This window comes from Egretta garzetta, unplaced genomic scaffold (assembly GCF_000687185.1).
Source record: "Egretta garzetta isolate BGI_Z169 unplaced genomic scaffold, ASM68718v1 scaffold39, whole genome shotgun sequence".
NCBI classification, from domain to species: Eukaryota; Metazoa; Chordata; class Aves; order Pelecaniformes; family Ardeidae; genus Egretta; species Egretta garzetta.
Window position 1 is genome coordinate 3778269 of NW_009260945.1, and position 21746 is coordinate 3800014.

At 45.0% G+C, this 21746-nt stretch overlaps 1 protein-coding gene across 1 annotated transcript in view; it reads left to right on the forward strand.

Annotated features, from left to right (window-relative positions):
• The window catches only part of KLHL36 (kelch like family member 36), an 18442-nt gene extending 2665 nt beyond the window's left edge, over positions 1–15777 (forward strand). The window contains exons 2-4 of the mRNA XM_009647211.2: positions 3863–4936; positions 5786–5943; positions 13121–15777. Of these exons, the coding sequence (XP_009645506.1) occupies positions 3863–4936; positions 5786–5943; positions 13121–13676 (1788 nt within the window). The 3' untranslated portion in view covers positions 13677–15777. The remainder of the gene's footprint in view (positions 1–3862; positions 4937–5785; positions 5944–13120) is intronic.
• The last annotated feature ends 5969 nt before the right edge of the window (positions 15778–21746 follow it).

The window sequence follows — 21746 nt, forward strand, 5'->3', positions numbered from 1 at the left end:
GAAAAAAACAAAAAAAACAAAAAAAAAAAAAAGCGAGTTACAGAAATAAGGAGAAGGGGTGTAAAGGCTCTCCTTCAGATGGACTGTTCTGGAGGAATGCGAATATTCCGAGCTTTTCAAAAGAGGTGTGAAAACGGTGGTCGACCTGCTCAAATATTTTTCATAGAAGAAGTTGCTACCTAAGGATTAAAAAAAAAAAAAGGCAGCAGCAAATGGGCGTCTGCTCATCGTGATTCGTAACTTAAAAAAGAAACCCACATCATCCCAGCACAGTATTTTCTCTACACCAAAAATTCAGTCATTAAATGCATTGTGGTTATTTGGGGAATTTTTTGTACTGATCCATCTCATAAAATCCATGGTAGTTGCAGAAGCAAAGCTGGGATTACTTTTTAGATTCAGCCTTTGTTTTGTACAAGACCGGAGCCTTGGTCCTGCAAGCAGTGGTTGTTGCAGTGAACTCGAGATGTTTCCTTGGGTTCGTGAGGTTATTTTCTTTGTGCAGCATCTCTGCCTGCACAAACACAGTGATTTTAGTTGGGAATCCAGAGAAGTCCGTCAGGATGTTGACCTAAGATTCAGGAGATGTTAATATCGGCTGTAATGCTGATGTTCGCTTTGTTTCATACCTGTGAAAACCGCTTTTCCGTTCTGGTGCGAGCACCGGGTTACAGATGCTGCAGAGCAAGTCCCTTGTCCTGCCAACAGCAGCTAGAAGGGAGGAACTTTTCAGTGCCTGTATCACTGTTGTCTTATCAAAGTTGAATGAGGCGGATCTCCTTCTCTTTTGCATCCCTGACGAGCAGTGGTACTGCATTAACCATCTGAAAGAAATCGGATCTTCGAATCCGAAAGTTGTTAAAATACTGCTCTAATGCAATTGATGAAAGATAAATAGGACTCGTTTTTAAATACATCCCTACCAATGTAATCTTTCCCTGAGTTGCTGATCCTGTCTACCATTTAAAATGGTTCCGTCTGAATGTAATAATAATTCATCACATGAAAAATTAATTAACTCGACAGCATTGTTTTATTTTCTTGCTTAGGCAGCAGCTGTCACTATCTGTTAAACTTGGAATTACTAGATAACGCTAAAGCTGTTCTACGGAATATAAATAGCTTGAGAAAGATGTTCCATGTTTAGTATAAAATTAGTCTTACTTTTGAAATGTGCAGCGCTCAGCTGCTGGTAGTTGCTCACTGAACGAATGAACTTGCTAAGTGGCTGAAATGTGTTAACATATTCTGAGTCCAGCCAACGCCACACGTGATGATTTTGTGCTTGATTTCTGAAGTAGCAGCGGCAGTTCTACATGGCAACAAGGATTTTAGGAGTACCAGTTGTCAGCCGTATTTGCAGCCAGGATTATGCTGCTGACTCGACAGCCAGCTAAGTAAATAGGGACCTCTGGCAAATCTTATATCCTGGTGTAATCTTGTTATGCACCGTGGTGGTATTAGAGAATATTAGGGGGAAATGATCAGCCAGTTTACGGAGACAGGAGGGAACATGTTTTTGGTTTAATCCAATAACTGTCCCCCATCAGTCTGGTTCAGAAGAGGGTGCTGTAAGATGTCGGTTATCGCCGGTTCATCCACTGTCCTTTAGCAGAGTTGCCCCAGATGTGCAGTGTATTTATTTATGCATTTATTCTTCTTCCCACCTTCTCCATCCCTTGGTCTCCACTTGGGCTCCTGTATGATATCAGCATTTCTCAACCTCAGAAAAATGAAGATAAAATACTTTACGGTCCTTAAAACCCATATTTTCATCTGCTACAGATCTCTAGCAGTTTTACTCCTCAGTGGAAGTTACTTTGTTCTCTATGCCACAGATCCCTTTTAAGTTCAGAGATATGACGAGGCAATGAGTATAAGGCAAATTAAAGAGTTTTGGCCCAGAAAGCTTATAATTATTGAAGCATCTTCACTTAGATTGGTTTAACGCTGCACACTTGCACGTACAAAGTTACAGAAGGCTTTTTGGCAGCTTGGGCTCCGTTGTTTAGAAAAGAGCGTAAGCAAAACTAAAGGGAAGCCGCTGGGATATCAGGCTAAGAGCAGCGCGTTTGGTTATTAATTTGGGTCTCACCTTTGGCAGGCTGCCTGTCGCTACGCCACCGACTGCTAAAGGGCAGACGTGGGAGGCCAGGCTCCCCAGGTTGGCGTTAGCTCAGGGTGCTCGGCTGCCATCGCGTCTGGACAGTGGTGAGCTGCGTGCGTTAGTCCTGGTTATCTCATCGTGTAAAAGCAGCCTTGCCAAATTACGTCCGCAGAGTGCGTATATCTAGAGTGAGGGTGGTGTGCAGGGGAAAAAAACTTGGCTCTAGGACTTGAACCTTTCCCATCCAGGTGAGTAGAGGGGTTGTCTCAGCATGATTTAACCAACCAGTTCGTGGCTTAGCCAGGCAGCAGTCATCGTGGGCTTTCTGTTTGGGAAAGCAGGAAAGCCACGGATCGGTCGGATTTCTAGCAGAAGCAATGGTTTGGTGAAGGCAAGGTTGACTGCCTGAGAGGCTCGAAGAGACCCAAGGTCACCCGTGTGACTGTTTTCAATGCAGATACAGGCTGAGACACATTTTCAGGGTGTCACTTCTGGGAATGCAGTCTGAGGGCGTAGAACTGGGCAAGACCCAGGCTCTGTTCAGCGCTAACTTGGGTACGATATCAAGACGTGCTTCCCTTCTACCACCTTGCATTTCTCTTGCATGTTCTTACAGGCTCTGCGACTCTGCCTGTTTTGGATTTGGTAATTAAAGTTACGTATTTGCATTTAACTTAACCTGGCTTTTATTAAGAGAGATCACAAGGTAGCTGACTGTACCATCAAGCATTCCATTCCTCCGGAAGGATGGTCCTGAAGGCTGCGTCGCTTGACATACTGGGGTGACCAGCCCCTTCAGTACGTGTTCTGCAGGACACGCCGGGGTAACAGAACGTTTCCATTTTGGTTCTTCTTAAGACTGGTAACGCCAGTCTGTGAGAAAGAGGCCAATGCTGGTTGCCTCAAAAGCTCTGTGGCACGTACAGAGTGGTGGGAAGAATGTCTGGAGCAGAGGGATCCCAGAAGAGCACTTAACGGACATATTCTGAGGGCATTTTCCCCTTTCTTTAAAATAAAAATGTTTAGTCGTATTCATTAAAACAAAAACTACCCCAGCTTCTGGAAGCAAGTAGAAGTCTGATGGGAATAAGTTATCCACATGCGTGGCTTTGCACATAAATAAGCAGCTATTATTTTTGAATGCAGTGTGTGTGCCTGGAATAATACGGAAAGAAAGAGAGGGATTTTACCCTAAAAAGCTTAGAAATGCAGAGTTCTGAAGAGATTTAAGGGGAAGGGGGTAGCTGTCAGGTAAGCACTAGCCCAAACAGTACATGGGCTGAATGGAGATTTGGCGTACTGCTGCGTGTGTCTGCCGCTGGAAAGGTTTAGCAAGTAGCTTAGTTGAGAAGAACTCTGTAAGGAGTCACTTGAGGGACAAGTAAGAAAGGAAAATGTCAGGAAGATGTCTCGAAGACAATGAGTGGAAGAGTTTCAGAAAATCGTGCCAGTATAAATCATCAGGGAGGAGGTTTGGATGCAGTATTGTGGAGGAGGTAGGAGTAAATTATAAAAGAAAAAGGGGAGTGGGAAGCAGTAAAAGTCTGCCTAGGCCTTTCAAAGTGAGGGTGAGGGGCTTGGGCTCATACTATGTTGGTTGCCAACTGTTTCAAGTCAGAATTTATTACAAATGTGCGACACAAGTGAGCTTTCTCTCTCTTGTGTATGGCTACATCTAAGGGGAAAGCACTTTGTGCGCCCTGAAATTTATCTTGGTGGAGATAACGTCTGCCTGACCCGGTTTGTTTCTTCCAGGTGTACAGGTGGGATGACCACTCTAGTCTGGTTCTTCAGAGCCTGAACGAGCAGAGGCACCGAGGCCTCTTCTGTGACATTGTCCTCGTGGTGGATGAACAGAGAGTCCCTGCCCATCGGAACCTCCTCGCTGTTTGCAGTGACTACTTCAACTCTATGTTCACCATTGGTATGCGAGAAGCTCACCAAAAAGAGGTCGAACTTTTTGGAGCCTCGTATATTGGTCTCAAGGCTGTGGTGGATTTCCTTTATGGCAGTGAGCTGTCTTTAGATGGAGGCAACATCGACTACGTGCTCGAAACGGCTCACCTGCTGCAGATCTGGAAGGTGGTCGACTTCTGTTGCGAGTATCTGGAGAACGAAGTCAGCGAGGAGAACTATTTGTACCTGCAAGAGCTTGCCTCTATTTACAACCTGAAGCGCCTTGACTCCTACATTGATTCTTTCATCTTGCAGAATTTCGGCACGCTGTCTTTCACCCCGGACTTCCTGCAGAACATTTCCTTGCAGAAGTTATGCCAATACCTGGACAGCAGCAACGTGCAGCAGGAGTGCGAGCACGACTTGCTGCAGGCTGCCTTGCAGTGGCTTACTCAGTACCCAGAAAGGGAGAATGAGGCTTACCAGGTTCTGGATAACATTCATTTTCCCTTGATACCTAAAAGCGATCTCCTCCATCGAGTCAAGCCTGCTGTCTGCTCTCTTCTTCCCAAAGAAGCAAACTGTGAGGGGTTTATAGAGGAGGCAGTGAACTATCACAATAACGTCACGGCTCAGCCGGTGCTGCAAAACAAGCGGACGGCCCTGCGGACCTGCGAGGAAAGGCTCCTCTTTGTGGGCGGGGAGGTTTCGGAGCGGTGCCTGGAACTGAGTGATGATACCTGCTTCTTGGACATCAGAAAGGGGCAGTGGGTAGCAGAAACCCCTCTCCCAGCCAGACGAAGTCACCACTGCGTTGCAGTCTTGGGAGGCTTCATCTTCATAGCCGGAGGCAGCTTTTCAAGAGACAATGGAGGGGATGCAGCTTCAAATCTCCTATATAGGTATGATCCCCGCTGTAACCAGTGGATAAAGGTGAGACTTAAGCTGTATTATTTCTCTGTTTAAAGTCCTTAATGTTTAGAATGTTTTCTTCTTTTTGGTGGAAGGAGAGGGCTCATTAGAATCGCCGACATAGCAACCCTTGCAAATGGAAATAACAAGTTGTTTAAGTTGAAAAAGCAGCTACTTGAATCCTTTGAGGGAATGCCTAGGTTACACACACAGCAAAAGTGTTTGGGACAGATTTTCAGCTTCCCTTGGGATCTGGGCATCTCATCTGTGAAATTCCTGGTCAGCATCCACCTGCAGCTCTTGAGATTACTTTGGGGACTAATGCTAGAACGGGCTTACGGAGGTGATTGCTTAGGTCATCTTTCTCAAGCAGTAGCACATATAACTAAATCAAAAAAATGGGTCTGATGTAAACAGAAAATGTCTCTGCTGCTTGTCAAATGTCTGAGCTAAACGTCTCTTAGAACAAGTTATTCACTTCCAGTCCTGCTGTAAAGCCCCGCGGCCAGTGCGGGTTCCCGTATGAACCAATCATCCTGCATGGTTCAGTTGTGGTTTTGAGCGATTCCAATATATGTTCCTTGTAGAGTTTTGGAAGGAGGCCCATGTAACACAAACATTTATAGAGTAACCTGTCTCTTAGATGCTTCCTGGTGTCCCCTTTTTTTGAAAATTAATGCAATGTAACATGCTACTGCAGAAAAACAAAAGTATTTTACGAATATCATGGTCAAACCCTGTGGCTCTCCTTTCCAAATAAATGGGAAGTCGCAACGATTCTGTCCTCAGATGTGAATATACCTGAAGTCAGCTTGCTTAGCAGACATTATAGATGTCAGCGTGTTATTATTTTATTTTTTTTTTTGACAGGTTGCCTCCATGAGACAGCGCCGTGTAGATTTCTACCTGGGAGCTATTACCGACATGCTGGTAGCTGTTGGTGGCAGGAATGAAAACGGGGCACTTTCTTCCGTTGAGACCTACAGTCCTCAGAAGGATTCGTGGTCCTATATTGCAGGCTTGCCCAGGTAATAGAGATGTTTGGAAAGTTATCCTGTGTTTGAAGAACGGTAGTAAAGGGAGCTTCAGCTGATGAGTGGGTGTCCCTAGAAGGGAGGCAAGGGGATATATAACCAACATGGTATCAGCCAGTAACAAACCATATCGGCATTTGGTATTTGAGCAACCATCTCTTCCAGGCAGCCTGCCTCACGTCAGCTTGACTGGTTTTAATTTTTGTCCTGAGGTATGTCTGAAGGATGGGAGGGAGAGCTCTTGTAATTTTGCTCTACTGTTCTTAAAATATTTTTCCTGAGGTCGCTTGGAGTTGAATCTTATCAGTGGCACTGTTTAGATCTGGATCAAAGGCTTTTATAATTTATTTGGCCTTACTTTGTCACCTTGGTGTGATTGTTTTCCTTGTAAGATATTTCTCTCTGTTGGGCTGCTCAGGTTGGCTGCTGCAGATAAACCACGTTTACCTGTATTGCAAGAAGATAACCCTGGCAAATCTGACCTCTCTTTCTCTCAGACTGAGTTAAAACTTAGCTGCTCTGCTGTTGAGAGGCTTTAGTACCGCAGCTGTTCTTGTAACAGCAGCACAGGACGTTGCTAGTGGTGTGAATCACCTCTGAGTGGTGATTTCATACGGGTGGTATGGTAGCGTTTCATTCACAAACAGCTATTCAGATTCAGTAATATTTCACATTCATGGGAATTACATTGGTTATACGGGTGGTGATTTTTGTGACGTCTGAAACCTGCAGCTTCAGCAGCAGTGCTTGCATTCTTAGCAGCGTCACGAAGAAGATGCTTGCAATTTGATTTTAGAGTGTTTTTTCCCTTATTCCCTTAGCTGCAGAGCTGCGGAGCCGTAGGCAGCCAGTGAAGGCGCAGAAGCCTGTTGCCCAATTCTATTTTGGGTAGGTGCTGCAATGCGAGTCTGATCCAGGCTAACAGCTGGGCTCGAGTGCTCTTCAGAAGCAGGATGCTTTTTTCCATCTGATTTCTGCTCGCACAGGCAGATCTAGCAGTTGGGGCTAAACACCACAGTCGTTCCTGGGAAGCTGTGTATGAGTGTTATCTTCAGTTCCTAAGCCTTTCTGTTTATTGGGGTGACCTGTGAGGTCCTGGTAACATCTCACAGAAATCGTAGCACAGCTTTTCTTTTTTCCTTTTAACATTTTGCAAAGAAATGTAGATGGGACCTGACTACCTTGTTTGTAGTTAGAAAAACACCTTAGAACCGGTATGGATATTTTTGTCCCAGCATATAAGCGGTCCCGGGGAAGCTTGCAGACTGTAAGCGGTGCAAAAAGGGGCAGGTTTTCTGCATGTTCCTGCTGCTACCTGTGTGTTGGCTTTGGGAATTTTGCAGCTGCAGCATTTAAAAGTGAACTTTGACGGGGGGGGGGGGGTTAATTTTTTATTAGATTGCCTGGCTGATCTGCTTGGACTAGGTAAAAGTCCCCCTTATGGGGTAGACCTGGCTTACGCTGACTTTAGCTGGTTGCTCAACTGCAGGGTTAGGCGACAGCGACTATTTCAAGTTGTCGCTGCATCCCCAAAAAATAGTTCTGTGTCCTCTCTTCCTGCCTGCTCTGTCCTCGTCCCATGCTAACTGTCCCTTGTGCCAGCTCGGCCGTTTGTGCAGCTGGTAGTGAACTAGATGGTTTCCCACTTTTCCATGTAGCTGCCCTCTCGCATGGGAATATGGCTTTAGGTAGATCTTAATAGATGCTTACTACCTTCAGATTTTCTGTCTTTTCAGTCCTCCTTCTCCTTTTGGAGGGCTCTTCCATAGGGCAGTGTGTTGTTTGCAACAACCGTTCTTCGGCACAGAAGGAATAAACTTGAGAGAACTTTATGCAGGCTGCAAAAGGCAAAAATGGGCACAGAGGTGGACAACAGAAAGAAGCCTTCTGAAAGCAGGGGCAAGCGAACGCTGCTTGCGCTCGGAGAGATGTGGCTCTGGCGGGTGTGGGTGGCTGCTGGAAGGGATCTGAGCAGCCCTTCCCTGAGGTACTTCAGATGGATTTGCTGACAGCTGAGGAAGGATGAGAGAGAATGTTGTGATCTGTTCAAGACCAGAAGAAAGCGTGCTAGCTACCGTTCCGTCTGTGTATTCCTATCTTCCCTTCAACATACTCTTGATCTCATCTCTGTTTCCCTCCCCACCGCATGCTTTTGTTCCTCAGATGGATTTTCGTTACTGTTTTTACCCAAATAACATCTTTCCCAGCCCTATTCTAGCAGCAAAGTTTTTTTCCTCATGGAGAAGAAATCAGAAGCTCCAATCTTCTGCTTCCTCATTTGCCTGATCGGGCAACCTGGCCCAACGTAGCTGCCTTGTTCCCTGCATTTTTCTGTCTTCTTCCCTCTGAAGGGAAAACGTTTGGGGTTTTTTTTTTTGTCCTCTTGGGTACACGGCCACCAGGAGCAGGCTCCCTGCCCGCAGCTCTGCTGTTGTTTCTGACTGCTCAAAGCCAGCAGCTGCCTGGAAGGCCATTCCCTGGAGCGATAGGCACATGTTGAGGTCATTCTGGGGTGTAGGCTTGCGTAGTTCCATTTGAGCCACGTGGGCTTATATTTGTTAAAGCTTCTACTCTGAACGTGCAGAAAATGGTTTTATGGTGTTTTTTTTTTTTTTTTTCTTCCCAAGGGTTATAGCTTGCCATGCATGTGGAGATTTTCAGGGGAAAGGCAATGGTTGCGTCCTTGAGCACGCACGCCTCCTGCCCGCTGCCAAATCCTCGTCCGTGTTGCTGTACACAGGCACAGTCATGCTCCTCTGAGGAAGGGCTTTGCAAGCTCTTTTTAATCTCTTCTTCCCCCCACCCCAACGTGGTCAAAACAACACGTTGTTTTCCCTAACCACTTTCTTGGAAGGAGCTGAGCTGTTTTGACTGAAATAATTCTGTCTTACTGAAGAAGAAAACACAGCCTCTTGAGGCAGATGCTTAACATGGAAAACTTCAGCCAAGCTATCTAAAGGGTGGACCTGGTCCAAGTTTGCTACAAGTGAATTTTGCCTGACTCTCATTAGGGTCCTTGGTTGTTGGATACCTTTCCCATTCTTCAGAGAGGTCCTATATTTTTTTTTTTTCACCATTTTCCCAGGCTCTTGGGGAGCAGTTGCTGCCATAGTTTCTAGCCTGGAAGGGAGCGGCAGTGGCTGACAAGCTTGGCAGAGCAGAAGTTGGTGCAACGTGTTCTCATCTTGAGCAGACCACGAAAAAGTCTGCTGCAGACATCAGTGAAATTAATTGAGTGGCCCTAGGTTAAAGTTTGGCAGAACAACTGAAAGCAGTTGTATGAGGAAATGTGTTGGAACAGGTTAACGGATGATGGTATCTGCTCTGCTAGTTGTGTCAGGAATAATCTCACAGGATTGCAACAGGTGGACACCGAGACTCAGAGCAACCACAGCTCACCTGGACTTTGGTTGGAGTAGGGGATTCCAAAGCTTCATTGAGTTAGGCCAAGTGTTCTTTTGTTCAATCAAATAAACGGTGGATTTCCCAGCAGTCAGTGAATGGTGTTACTGTGTCAGACACTGTAATTTCTGCAGCATTCTATCTAGGTAAGTCATTCGAAATCAGCAGCTGGCTCTAACAAATGTTCTGAATTGAAACTTCTTTCTCCTTAATGCCTGCCTCCTTTTTTTTCTGGCCACTCTTACAGCAAACGCTGCCAAAACGCTTGATGCTTTCAGTTGGAGGATGCCTGGACCCACTGTATTGAAGTGTCGTCTTCTGTTGCACATTTAGAAACGCCCGTGTTTAAACCACAGGACTCGCAGAAAGGATTCTTACCGATTGTTTTCAATTTGTGCATTGTATTTCATGCCGTTTTCTATTAATGTGAAGCAGGGTATGTGCAATTTTAGATGAGCTTTTCAGAAGTCAGGCAAAGGGAAACACCGGTAGCGTATTTCAACAGGTAATCTCCCTATATTGGAAAATAACAGATCGATGGTTGATTTGATGCTTCAGATATGATTGCTTCTCAAATTACTCTTGCAGCTATTGCTGTTCACTCGACATAGATTGAGGCAAAAAGAAAAGCATCAGGGGGGTTTCTGTAGCTGTCTACACTAGACTGCTTGCATGTGCTTGAGAGAAAATGTCTATCGCTTGCTTACCTGTAGAGAATTCAACCTCTCGGTTAGTGTAGGAAAACATTTAGCCTACTTCTCCAAAAGTCACTCAGTCTTTTTTTTTTTTTTTTCTCAAATGCTGAATGTAATGTGATTGCTGTCAGCAGTACAGTAATCCTGGGCTTTGCGTAGGATTCGGTGTCATTGCGCTCTTCTCCTTCTGACTCCTCAAAACTATCTGTTAGCTGATGCTACCTCCACAGTGGAGCGCCCTGTACGTCCTCCAGGTAGCTTGCTGGTTAGATGTGGGCTTGAAATCCAGTGCAGTTTGAGAAGGGAAATGAATTCATGTTGTCCATCCCACTTCCCAGACAGGTAGTCGGCTTTTTAAGACCCATTCCTGTGTGTCTAGAGAAGCAAAGGCTCTAGCAACCAGACCGGGTGCCACTGGAGACCTACGCTCCCAGTTCTTGTCCGTAAAGAGACCACAAAGAAGGTAGAGCAGCATCTGTGTACACTGTACCTGCCGTGGTGTTTCTGGGCAGGTGCAAAAACTGGAGTGCATGTGCTCAGGGTATTTCATGTCAACCAGAAGCACTGAGCATGAGTTATACACTTCCATGGTTAGGCAGGTTGTGAGCTGCAGAATTTTTGAGTTGCCTTTTTGGATAAAGTCTCATAGCTGTGCCTTAGTCCTCTCTTTTTCTTTTTTTCTTTTTCTTTCTTTCTTTTTCCTGAGTGGCTAAGAAGCAGTACAGTTCTGAAGCCATCTCTGCAAGGTCTCCAGGGATGGTGGTGCTCCAGCCCCTGTAGTTGGAAGACCTTTGTCCTGGTCACTCAGCATTCTTAGGCCAAGTGTGTCAAGGATTTTTCTGTTTCTTGTAGCAGGAGCCTGTTAATATATCTGATTCAGACACTGGTCAGGGATCAGAAGCTTTGGTAGGCATCTGGAATAATAAACATCTTTAGCTTTTCTCAGAAGTGTTGTGCTTTCAGGGTAAATGCGGGTTTTCTTTTCTATTCCACCTTTTCCCTTGGCACAAAAGTGCTTGGCACTTAGGTGTGTGGAAGAAGTTATGATACCGTTTGTGTAGCTGAGAGAAACTATTACCATGTGAAATAAAAACAGCTCAAGGTTCTATCCCCATTGAGTTTCTAGCATGTCCGGGCATGGTTCAAAAGCATTCCAGGCTAAAGTAATGCTAATGTATTTTTGTCTGCCGTAGAGGTTGAGTTGTCTTGAGTCCTTGACTACAAAGGATGGTAGCAGAGGCTCTTGAGTGCAGCGTGATGAGTCTATCGCTCTGCAGCCCTATGGGTATTAAATCATTTGGGCTCTTTGTACTGGTGTGTGAGCCAGTTCGCTGTGGCTGGTGCTGCAGCTACATCTTCTGGCATCCCCCACACCTGAAAGCGGAGAAAAAGGCATGTGCAGGAAGGGTATGGTCAAAGAAGCTGAGGCTGTTCCTCACCTTAGCATTCCACTTCTAAGAGCTTAAAGGGGTTTGGTCAGGAATATCCTAGTGTGAAGTTAAGAGCAGCCTCAAGAATTAGGTTTGTAGTGGCTTTATTATAGCTGATCAAAGGGGTCTTAGAATCAGATTCATAGAATCATTTAGGTTGGAAAAGACCATTACGATCATCAAGTCCAACCGTTACCCTAACCCTGCCATCCCACCATGTCCCTAAGCACCTCATCTGCCCAGCTTCTAAATCCCTCCAGGGATGGGGACTCGACCACTTCCCTGGGGAGCCCGCTCCAGTGCTTGACAGCCCTTTCATTGAAAAAATTTCCTAATGTCTAACCTAAACCTACCCTGGCGTAACTTCAGGCCATTTCCCCTCGTCCTATTGCCTCTTACCAGGGAGAAGAGGCCGACCCCCACCTCGCTACAGCCTCCTGTCAGGCAGTTGTAGAGGGCGATCAGGTCTCCCCTCAGCCTCCTCTTCTCCAGACTAAACACCCCCAGCTCCCTCAGCTGCTCCTCATAAGCCTTGTGCTCCAGCCCCCTCCCCAGCTTTGTGGCTCTCCTCTGGACATGTTCCAGCAAGGCAACATCTTTCTTGTAGTGAGGGGCCCAAAACTGAACACAGTATTCAAGGTGCGGCCTCACCAGCACTGAGTACAGGGGCACGATCACTTCCCTACTCCTGCTGGCCACACCACTCCTGATACAAGCCAGGATGCCATTGGCCTTCTTGGCCACCTGGGCACACTGCTGGCTCATATTCAGCCGGCTGTCAACCAGTACCCCCAGGTCTTTTTCCACCGGGCAGCTTTCAAGCCACTCTTCCCCAAGCCTGTAGCGTTGCGTGGGGTTGTTGTGTTTTCTCTCTGCCCTGTGGAAACAGCGTGCATCATGTTGGTTCTGCCATCTCATTTTGTCTTATTTCCAACATGGACTCTGGTCTCTGATTGACTGAGGTCTGTTGCCTTGTCTTGGGGTGACAAAGAAGTTATCACCCGTATAGCCGAAGTGGTAGGGCAGATGATAGCTCATGAAGAGGACACTACATGTATCATGACTGCAGATAAACTGGGCTGTGAACACTAGTGGGTAAGAAATGGGATTCATGATCCTGAAGCTGTGCAAGGGGAAGGCAGTAGTAGTTTTCTTGTTGATTTTTCTTGGTTAATCGCTACTGGTAAGCCTGAGAGGTATCATGATTATTTCCTCTTTCTGTCATAGAAACCCTTGCTGAGATGTGGATTTTTTCCTCTCTGGCCCTTTCAGACTGATCCAACCCAAGCACTGGAGCAGGAAAATGGGAGTGAAGGCCATGGAAACTAGAGCAGGATGGGTTACTTCTATTGTATGACACACTGTAGAGGATGCCTTAAAAAGGGATTGTCATACCTTAGCGCTCTGTAGCGACCAGGTATGAAAAGGATGCCTTAAAAAGTGATTGTGGTACCTGAGCACTCTGCAGCGCAGGGTGAAGCCGTATGAATGAGAATAGTTACTGGGTAACTAACAGGATTAGGGATTCTTCTGTCTCTAGTTACTCTTTATTTTCTTCTTTGGTGCCAGTCCTTGTTGAATGCTTGTGTAGCTTGACAAAATCCGTAAGTACTAAGTGGGATCGTCTTTGTTTGCCCATCCTAGGTTCACCTACGGCCATGCTGGAACAGTCTACAAGGAATTTGTGTACATTTCGGGTGGCCATGATTACCAAATTGGCCCCTACAGAAAAAACCTGCTGTGTTACGATTACCGCACGGATGTTTGGGAGGAGAAGAGGCCGATGATCACCGCCCGAGGGTGGCACAGCATGTGCACCTTACAGGACAATATCTACTCCATTGGTGGCAGCGATGACAACATAGAAACCATGGCTCGTTTTGACATTCTGAGCGTGGAGTCGTACAGCCCTCAGTGTAACCAGTGGACCAGAGTGGCTCCGCTGTTGCAAGCAAACAGCGAGTCAGGGGTGGCAGTTTGGGAAGGCAAGATTTATATCCTCGGAGGCTACAGCTGGGAAGAAACGGTCTTCTCCAAAACAGTCCAGGTTTATGATAAGGAGAAGAACAAGTGGTACAAAGGAACGGACTTACCCAAAGCGATTGCTGGTGTGTCTGCATGTGTCTGTGCATTGAAACCCAAAACTGAGGACAGAAAGAAAAAGACGAAAACAAAAAAACATCAAGATCGAGGGAGATGACTACTTCTGGATAACCACCCTTGGATGGTGGACTCCAAAAGGACCTTGTATTTAATCATTTCTATATAACCTTGATTCTTTCTTTTTCTTTTTAAAGGGCGGGGGGAGGGGGGAAGGCATTTTCTGAAGCCTCAGAAGATGTACAGTTGAATGTGGGTTTTGGATTAAGCTCATGTTTAAGGTAAAAACAACAAAAGACACCAATAAACCCCCCTTCCTACTACAGAAGGGATGATGCGGCAAGAGAGGTTATGCTGCTCTCCTGAATGTTAAGGCTTACTCTTCTGTGGTTCATGGCATTTCCACGTACATCATATTGTATTGATGTGTTTAAAATAAGGTTGAATCTGTGGCTGAGATGATAATGTCAGGGGGAGGAGGCAGAGCAGTAAGTGTCTGGTTTGAAGTTATGGAGCAGTTCAAAGGAGTTCAGAAGCAACTGCTAAGAAAAAATGAAATGGATCTTCGATGTTGTAAATCTTGAGTTTTTGTAATGTTAAATTTCATTTACGATACATCCTTGAGTTGTTAGTATCAGATTTCTGCAGCATGTGAGTGTTCAAAGAGAATATTGCTTTTTGTGAATGCGGGTCAGATCAGCTTGAAGAGCAAATAACTCCACTGTACTCTTAAGATTAAGAAGACCTGACTGTGTGGCTAAACAACAGATGGGGTTGACTTGGGCTTCAATTGATAGCATCATGAACTTTGAAATCTGGGAAAGGTGAGATGAGTCCCTTGTGGCACTTTTCGTATCTAAACATAACAGCAAGTTTTTCTTGGGCTTAAAAACATGCCCAGAACGAGAGGGGGCGGTGGGGGAATCTGTCGAAGGACTTGAAAGATTTGAAGAGATGGATGGAAACTGTTCAATTTGCCTTGGGCTTCAAAGCAGATGGAACTGGTAGAGCTCACTGTGAGTTTGGGGTTTGCTGAATAGGGTCACGATGGGGAGAAATGGCAGGAGGAGGATCCTTTAGGTGAACTTGAATCACAAGATGTTCCTCCTCAGCCCTACCAGGCTGTGGAAGCTGGGATCCACTTCACTTAACTCGAGCCTCACGGTGGTCATGGCTAGTAGCCAGTGTCAGCAGGGGCCTGTACTAGACTTGTCTGCTGTCAAAAAGCTTATTAACAGAGGAAGATTAATTGGGGTTTGGTAATCCTGAAGGACAGCGTCTTGCTTCCCTACCCCCCCCTCCCCAAGTTCAAAATGCCTTTCCATGAGAGTCGCCTTTTCAGATGGGTTTGGCGGGGACTCGAAGCCATGCCTCATCAGGCATGCAACCAAACGCCTTCGCCAACGAGACAGGTTCAAAAGGAAGAAACCCAAAATAAATATACTCAGGACTGTGTTTGGGATCCAGACAGCGGGACTGAACTTGAAAATCATCTGTGAGATCCTCTGTGTCACACTATCCTCTGCATACCAAGTAAAGAGCTTTCTGACCCAAGTGTTAGTCCACCCTCTACAAACACAGCTGATTCTGCTGCAGATATTAAAATTCCCCGACTGTCTGGCCAGCTTTCAGGCATTCACCCCCGGGGCATTTTACAAAAAGGCACTTCTGATTTGCAAGAAGTCGATCACCAGCAATCTGATACAACCGCTTCAGTTATTGTAATAACGCCAGGCCACAGATGAATATTCCTCCTTCCCAAATTAAGAAATTTTTAGGAAGTTTTTAAAAACAACTTTTATACTTTTTTATAACACATTTTGCTAACTCAGTCTCTCGTTTGCCATATATTATATTATTTACTATGGAAGCTACCGCTCTGTAATTGTGACCCCGTTGTTGCTGTCAGGAACTCACCATTTGATGGATCTTTTTGTCTTCGTGTCGTTGGTCGGGAGGCGATGCAGCTGTTGGAGCAGCACTGGCATTCTCAGCATTGTCCGGCCGGCGGCTATAATTGTGTCTGTAGTGCGGCCTCTTCCCCGACAGTCCAGCTCGCCAGACGTGCTAATAAACACGCTTTATTTTCAGCTGTGGGTTCTCCGCTGAGTGGATTTCCAGGGCTTTGGTTTAAAGCTCTGTTGGGGAAGTGTTGATTGTTGCTGTTACTTCTTCCTCAGTCCTTCTTTCACATCTCCCTTATGTACTGTAACCATGTATTTCAGATTGGTCTCTTCCCCCCCCCCTCCATCCGGTGTACATACAGTTGATATCCTGCTACCCTCCTTTTTTTTTTTATTTTTTTTATTTTTTCAACTATTTACCTCAATAATTGGGAAACACTAAGAAAACATTTTTGCGCTTAATTTCATTTGAAGCTCTGGTAAATGAAAGAAGTCTTAAATATATATTACAAGATCACACTTGTATTGAAAGAGGTAACTGAATACATTTCTGGAGTGCGAGGAAGTTACAGGTTTCTTCTTCAGTGCTAAGAAAGGATTTAAGAAAACTAGTTGAAATTAATTTTGTGAAACTCCTTGAGGTTTTTTCAATGTTTAAAAAAGAAAAAAGCCTCAGGAGTTAGTCTTTCATTTGCATTAATGGATTTGTTTTACAGCCTTTGTACACTGCATGAGGTAACGGTTATTCTTTTTTATCCTAAAAATAAATAAAAAAAAAACAAACCAACATTTTGGTTATGACAAACTCATTAATGAGTTGTTTGGATTTTTTTTATATCTGAAATCCTTGCTATGTTGACTGACAACTGCTTAACTTCTTTGGGACATTTTCATGTGTAAGTATAGAACAAAAATTTCAAAGGCTTGCTTTGTTTGTTCATGGGTTGCTTGTTACTATATCCCCCCTTTTAATGTGTTTATGTATTACATTAATGTCTGGAAACAATAAACCCTGTTTAGAATATTGTATTCATCACTGTTGGCCTTGTGTATTGACTTAATCGAGGTTTTCTTTTTTGATAAATTGGAAAGAAGTAATTTTGTAACTATTTTTAGGTGGCATTGATAATGGTGGAAACATTTTAATAGGCAGAAGCTAAATGTAACAATATGAAGTAGAAATCCAACTTACTTGGCTAATCCACCTTTTCTGCCTCATGTTCCAAACCAGACAGTCAGAAATTACTTTTCACACTTTTTGCAGCTATGACAAAAGACCCAAGCCAGTTTATGTAGTGGTTTCAAAGATGGTATTTAACGGGGAGTAGATAAACACAGTTTATGACTTCATAGCATTAAACTTAATTGCATAGGCAAAATAAAACCTCAGTACCAATCCAAGTAAGCTTTATTTTTCCCAGTCCATTTATCGTCCCTTCAAAAACAGAGGCTATAGGTGAGTACGGGACATCTCTCACGTTATTAGAGGTCACTGGGGTATCGTGCCTGCTGTTGCCATAAGCATTTTTCCATTATTAAAGGAAGAAATGATTACCATGTGCACCCGCGAGGCCCACGGTAGTAAGCATTGCTAAAAGCGCAGTCTGGCGGAGTGCCCTGTCATATTTTGGATGTTGCGTACCCAGACGTGGCTTCTCATCACTCGGGAAGCGTTAGCAGATAGCACACCGTGCTTGAAAATAACTTCAGCTCCTGAGTGCTGAACTGCCTGGTGAAATGGGTCTGCTGGAATTCTGCAAAAATGAAAGGGAGAATGCGTATGAGAGGAGAGGATTTCTACTTCGATTTTCGTAGTGCAAACAGCCCTCTCAGCGAGTAATTAAGGTGATAGAAGGAGATACAAGGTTTTCTACTTTGATTTTCGTAGTGCAAACAGCCCTCTCAGCGAGTAATTAAGGTGGTATAGTAAGAAAAAGCGTATCCTGCTAGTCTCTGCTCTTAGAGAATCAGGCTCCTGCACCTGTACGTGCCAGTGCCTTCGTCTGTAGCTTTGTAAAACATTTTCCTTCTTGTCAAGAAGCATAGCTCTTTCTTCCTGCCCTGGGGAAAAATAACTACTGCTCTACCTCATTTTTTAAAAAGGCTCCTATTGCCAAATTCTGAGGAAAGCTCGTTTTACCTGACACAAACCAGCTACCACAACCCTCAGGTTTTCTCTTCCCACACTTCCAAGCCTGTATCTTGGCATCAGCATGTCAGGGAGCTGCTGCCTGTAGCACTGACGTTAGATAATATAAATCCCTTGAGATACCCTGTGGAAAAATCACACCGTGGCATGAGATCCAGTTGTTTTGAAGGCTTGAGAAATAAGGTGGAAATATTTTTGTTCTCCAGTTGGAATCTTAAATTGAGAAAAATGTGCCCGAGTGTCTGTCATTCTCTGTAAGAGATCAGACTGCTTTCTTCCAAACACTGCCGTTCAGGATTCAGTATTCTTAAGCAATAGCGTCTCGTGTCTAGACAATTTAAATAAATAATTTAACCTTTAGTACTCTTTTTGAGAAGCAATTTAGCTTGCAGGAAAAAAAGTCTCAATTCCAATTGTGATTCTTATCTTGCTGATACGTCTTAATGAGGCTCTGACCAGTAAGAAGTTCCTATGGAAAAAAAAAAAAAAAAAAAAAGCACAATGAACTTCATATAGTTTAATTTCAGTTTCTTGTCATAGTTCAGTTCTCTTCCCATGAGTGTAATAATGAGTGAGAAGCTAATTATGCCTTCATGAACTTACGGCTTTGGGTTGTTCTTCAGACCAGGTTGGGATAGATCCATCCCCATGCAGACGGAGACGTTGTGTCACTGTGCTGTGCGAGTCGGAGCACGGGCGAGCTCCAGCCACTTACAGTTTCCTTCTCCCTCTGGAAACTTCAGTACAGGTGAGAGGTGCACAGCCCAGCAGTGGGCTTGCTGATACCACACGCGGCTTTTGGCACCACATAGGCTATTTCTGGAGCTCAGAAGAGCTTTGGAAAAAAAACGTGCCTTTGGTTTTATCATTATGGGTTCGGTGACAGAATGTGAAAGGAAGGTGAGATAGAGACTTGCAGGTTCTTTTGAGATGGCAGCCCTAAACCGGACAATTGCATGAGAAGAGAGAAGGCTTCTATCTAAGATAAGGACAAATGAGTCACAAATTCAGCCAAAAGGTCGGCACAGATAATTGAAACACAGAACACATTGAATCGAGCATCCACATGATCTACTAAAGGGCTTGCCCAGACTTCACATTTCTTTCAGGTTAACTTGAACTAGCCCATGCTTAAGTTCCTTATATTGGCAAATGAAATTTATTTGTTACAAATTTTCAGCAAATTTAGGAACACCGAGTTTGAAGTCAGGTTTGCATTAATACCTTTTTGAAATGCAGCGCCTCATATTGGTGTCCTGTGCTGCTCTGCTCGTTGCTTCTACCCGCATATCAGTTCCTGTGCTGCTGCTGGCTCAACTCCCCTTTGTAAACACTGGGATGCCTGCTGCTGGCCCGCGCAAATTAGGCCACAGAAAGTCCAAAACTTATTCTGCAAGCTTGTTTCAGTACTAAGGGCACTCTGAGGCTTTGGAAAAACCTCGCGAGTGGCTTCTGTTCCATCTTCACAGGCACCACATCATGCAACAGCTTCTGTGCCCCCGTGGCCACTGTGAAAACCGTTCGATTTACCTCCGGCAAAGTTCACGGCGTCTCTGTGGACCTTATGCAGGAGGAGCGCTGTCGCAGCTGATCTGATAGACTGTGCCGATGACATCTCCATGGACGTTGACCTAGAGTAGGCTGGCTTTCTATTGAAAATTTAAAATAGAAGGAGCCAACCGGCCCACGGGCCGAAGCCCCTCCCTGAGGTCCAAGCAAGGAAGATGACTGCTGCTTTTAAATACTTTGTGGTAGGCAACCATGCCAATGGAGTGAAGAGAGCTTCCTCCCCAGCGCTGTTTTTGTGCCATTATGGGCACGAGGCTGGTGCTGCGACGGTAACTTAGGCTCCTGGTTCTTTAAATAATGTTTCTGGTTTTTCTCTAGACAGCAGCCACCTTGGCTTTCTGTGTCTTGGCCCCTGTGAAACACAGTATGGTGCTGACTGCTTTCTCTTTCTTCCCAGTTGAATCTCATTACCAGAATGACTGGAGAAATAGCAAAGCCTTTGTTGTGCCTAGAAGCTACTGGGATAAAAGCTCTGCATCTCTGAAGAAAAAGCCTTCAGAGCTCCTGAAGCTCTCAGCACTAGGAGGAAGCTTTACAGGGACAGCCGTACACCTCCCGCAGCGATCAACCAGTTCCTGCAACATTGCAGTGAGATCTTCCCTGCTGAAAGAATGGATGGGTGGGTCCCACCCATGGCTCCAGAAAAGTCATAGGTGTAAAACCTTCACCTCCTGGGCACTGCCATGAGCACAGGTCTCATGATCTAGTGAAATCATGGGGAGCGTGGTATGGCAGGGTGAGCTGTCCCCAAGCACGTCGCATTCACAGGAGGATAAGAGCAATTACAGCAGTCACTGGGAGGCAGCTAACTTGGAGTAGTTCATTCAGCTCACCAGCTAATGCCAGGCGATCCTTTCCTATTTCCATAGCCACAGACCTCATTTGTTGTCGATCAATTCACAAAATAATTAAGTCAGTACCATGTTGTTAGGAACATTACTCTGTGAATCTGAAGAACATGGATACACAGGAAGAAAAATAGAGCACTGCTCTGCTTTTTTACAATCAGAAAAGCACCGTGTTGTTTGGGAGCTATAATTCGCAGCCATGGGCATAAAGGATAGAAGAAAATAAAACTGGTTTGTGCAATGCAGTAAGCAGCAATGAAATAACAGATCAGGGTCTAGGTTAGGTGTGCCAAAAATGGCAAAATTGAATGATAAAAGAGAACTGAGGTGGACACTTCCCAGCAGGTAAGTTTCCTCAACGCTTGCTTTGCAATACAACTTACAAAACTTACATTATTACAAAATATTGTGGCAAGATGTTAACAGACTTTACAATTAAAGTGTATAAATGAAACAGGATAAAATTGAAGGTGTTTTAAATGTTGCTGAACTATGAGACAGTGACGTTCTTTCTGCCCACGTCAGTTTTCAGCATCAGCTACAACTTTGGCCAGCACTGGTACATAACTGGTTTTCAGGGGGGAGGCACTGTGCTCATTTGCGTGTTCAGCCATCTGAAAGGGCAGCCTTTCCGGCAAAAAACGTCACTGTACTTTGGCAGTACAGCGGGCAGAAGGGAATTTTGCCTTCAACCACATGAGCTCTGTAAGAATTTTCACTCCGTTATTTACCTTGTAAATTAGACTCCCGAGGGGAGAGGGGGGGTTCAGATGTTTGAAATGCCGTATGCAAAAAGCCTAACCATTTGTCTCCCTTCTTTGTTTCTCTCTTTCAATATTAAACAGCCATTTTCACTGCTAGCTCTCTGCCTTAGGACAGAAGAGCAACACTCGCTAGAAACAGAAGAAAGGGAGCGGCAGCAGGGTGTGTCGGCTGAAAGGACGAGGAGCTGATACAGAAAATAATTTACTGATGTTCCTGCGCATTACTGTCACGAGCACACTTTAAGTGTTGCATTTCGTAAAACGAGCGGGAAATGTCCTTATCGTAGAGAGGTGGATGAATCTTCCCGCTGTCAGTGAACCTCCTCTCTGAACAGCCAAAGACAAAGTTCTTTATTTCCTTTCCTTCTCCTCAACTTTCGCAGTCACGCTAAGCTTTCTCTTTCCAACTGAAGTAGAGTTTTGCAGGATTTGGTAGTTTGAGGAAAAAAATATGGACCAAATTAGCGATTAATTTAATGGATTCTTGCTTGGGGATTTCAGTATTCAGTTATGACTCAGTCCTCTCAAAATCATGAGGTTGGCTTAGTCACTTAGGTTTTTTTTTTCCAGATACAAACACTGAACCCATTCCCACTCTCGTTATTTGGGACAGACAGGGGACAGCTTCACTCTGCCAGCACGTGGGCACAGAGCCTACCTCTCACCTGCTGGAGTAACTGTTGGCACGTGGTCTTTTACAGACTTTCGAGGTCAACCCACAGTCGATTCCTTGGGAGCAGCCCGGCTGCTTGCGTGCTCGCACTTTTTTAGCTGCACTTCTTCTGCACGGCACTACCGGACTCCGGTAGTGCAGGGCCAGCTGTGCTACCCTGCCCAGGTGACTTCAGCCTGGAGAAGAGAAGGCTGCGGGCAGAGCTGATTGCGGCCGTTCAGGGCGTAAAGGGAGCCTATAGGGAAGATGGGGAAAATCTTTTT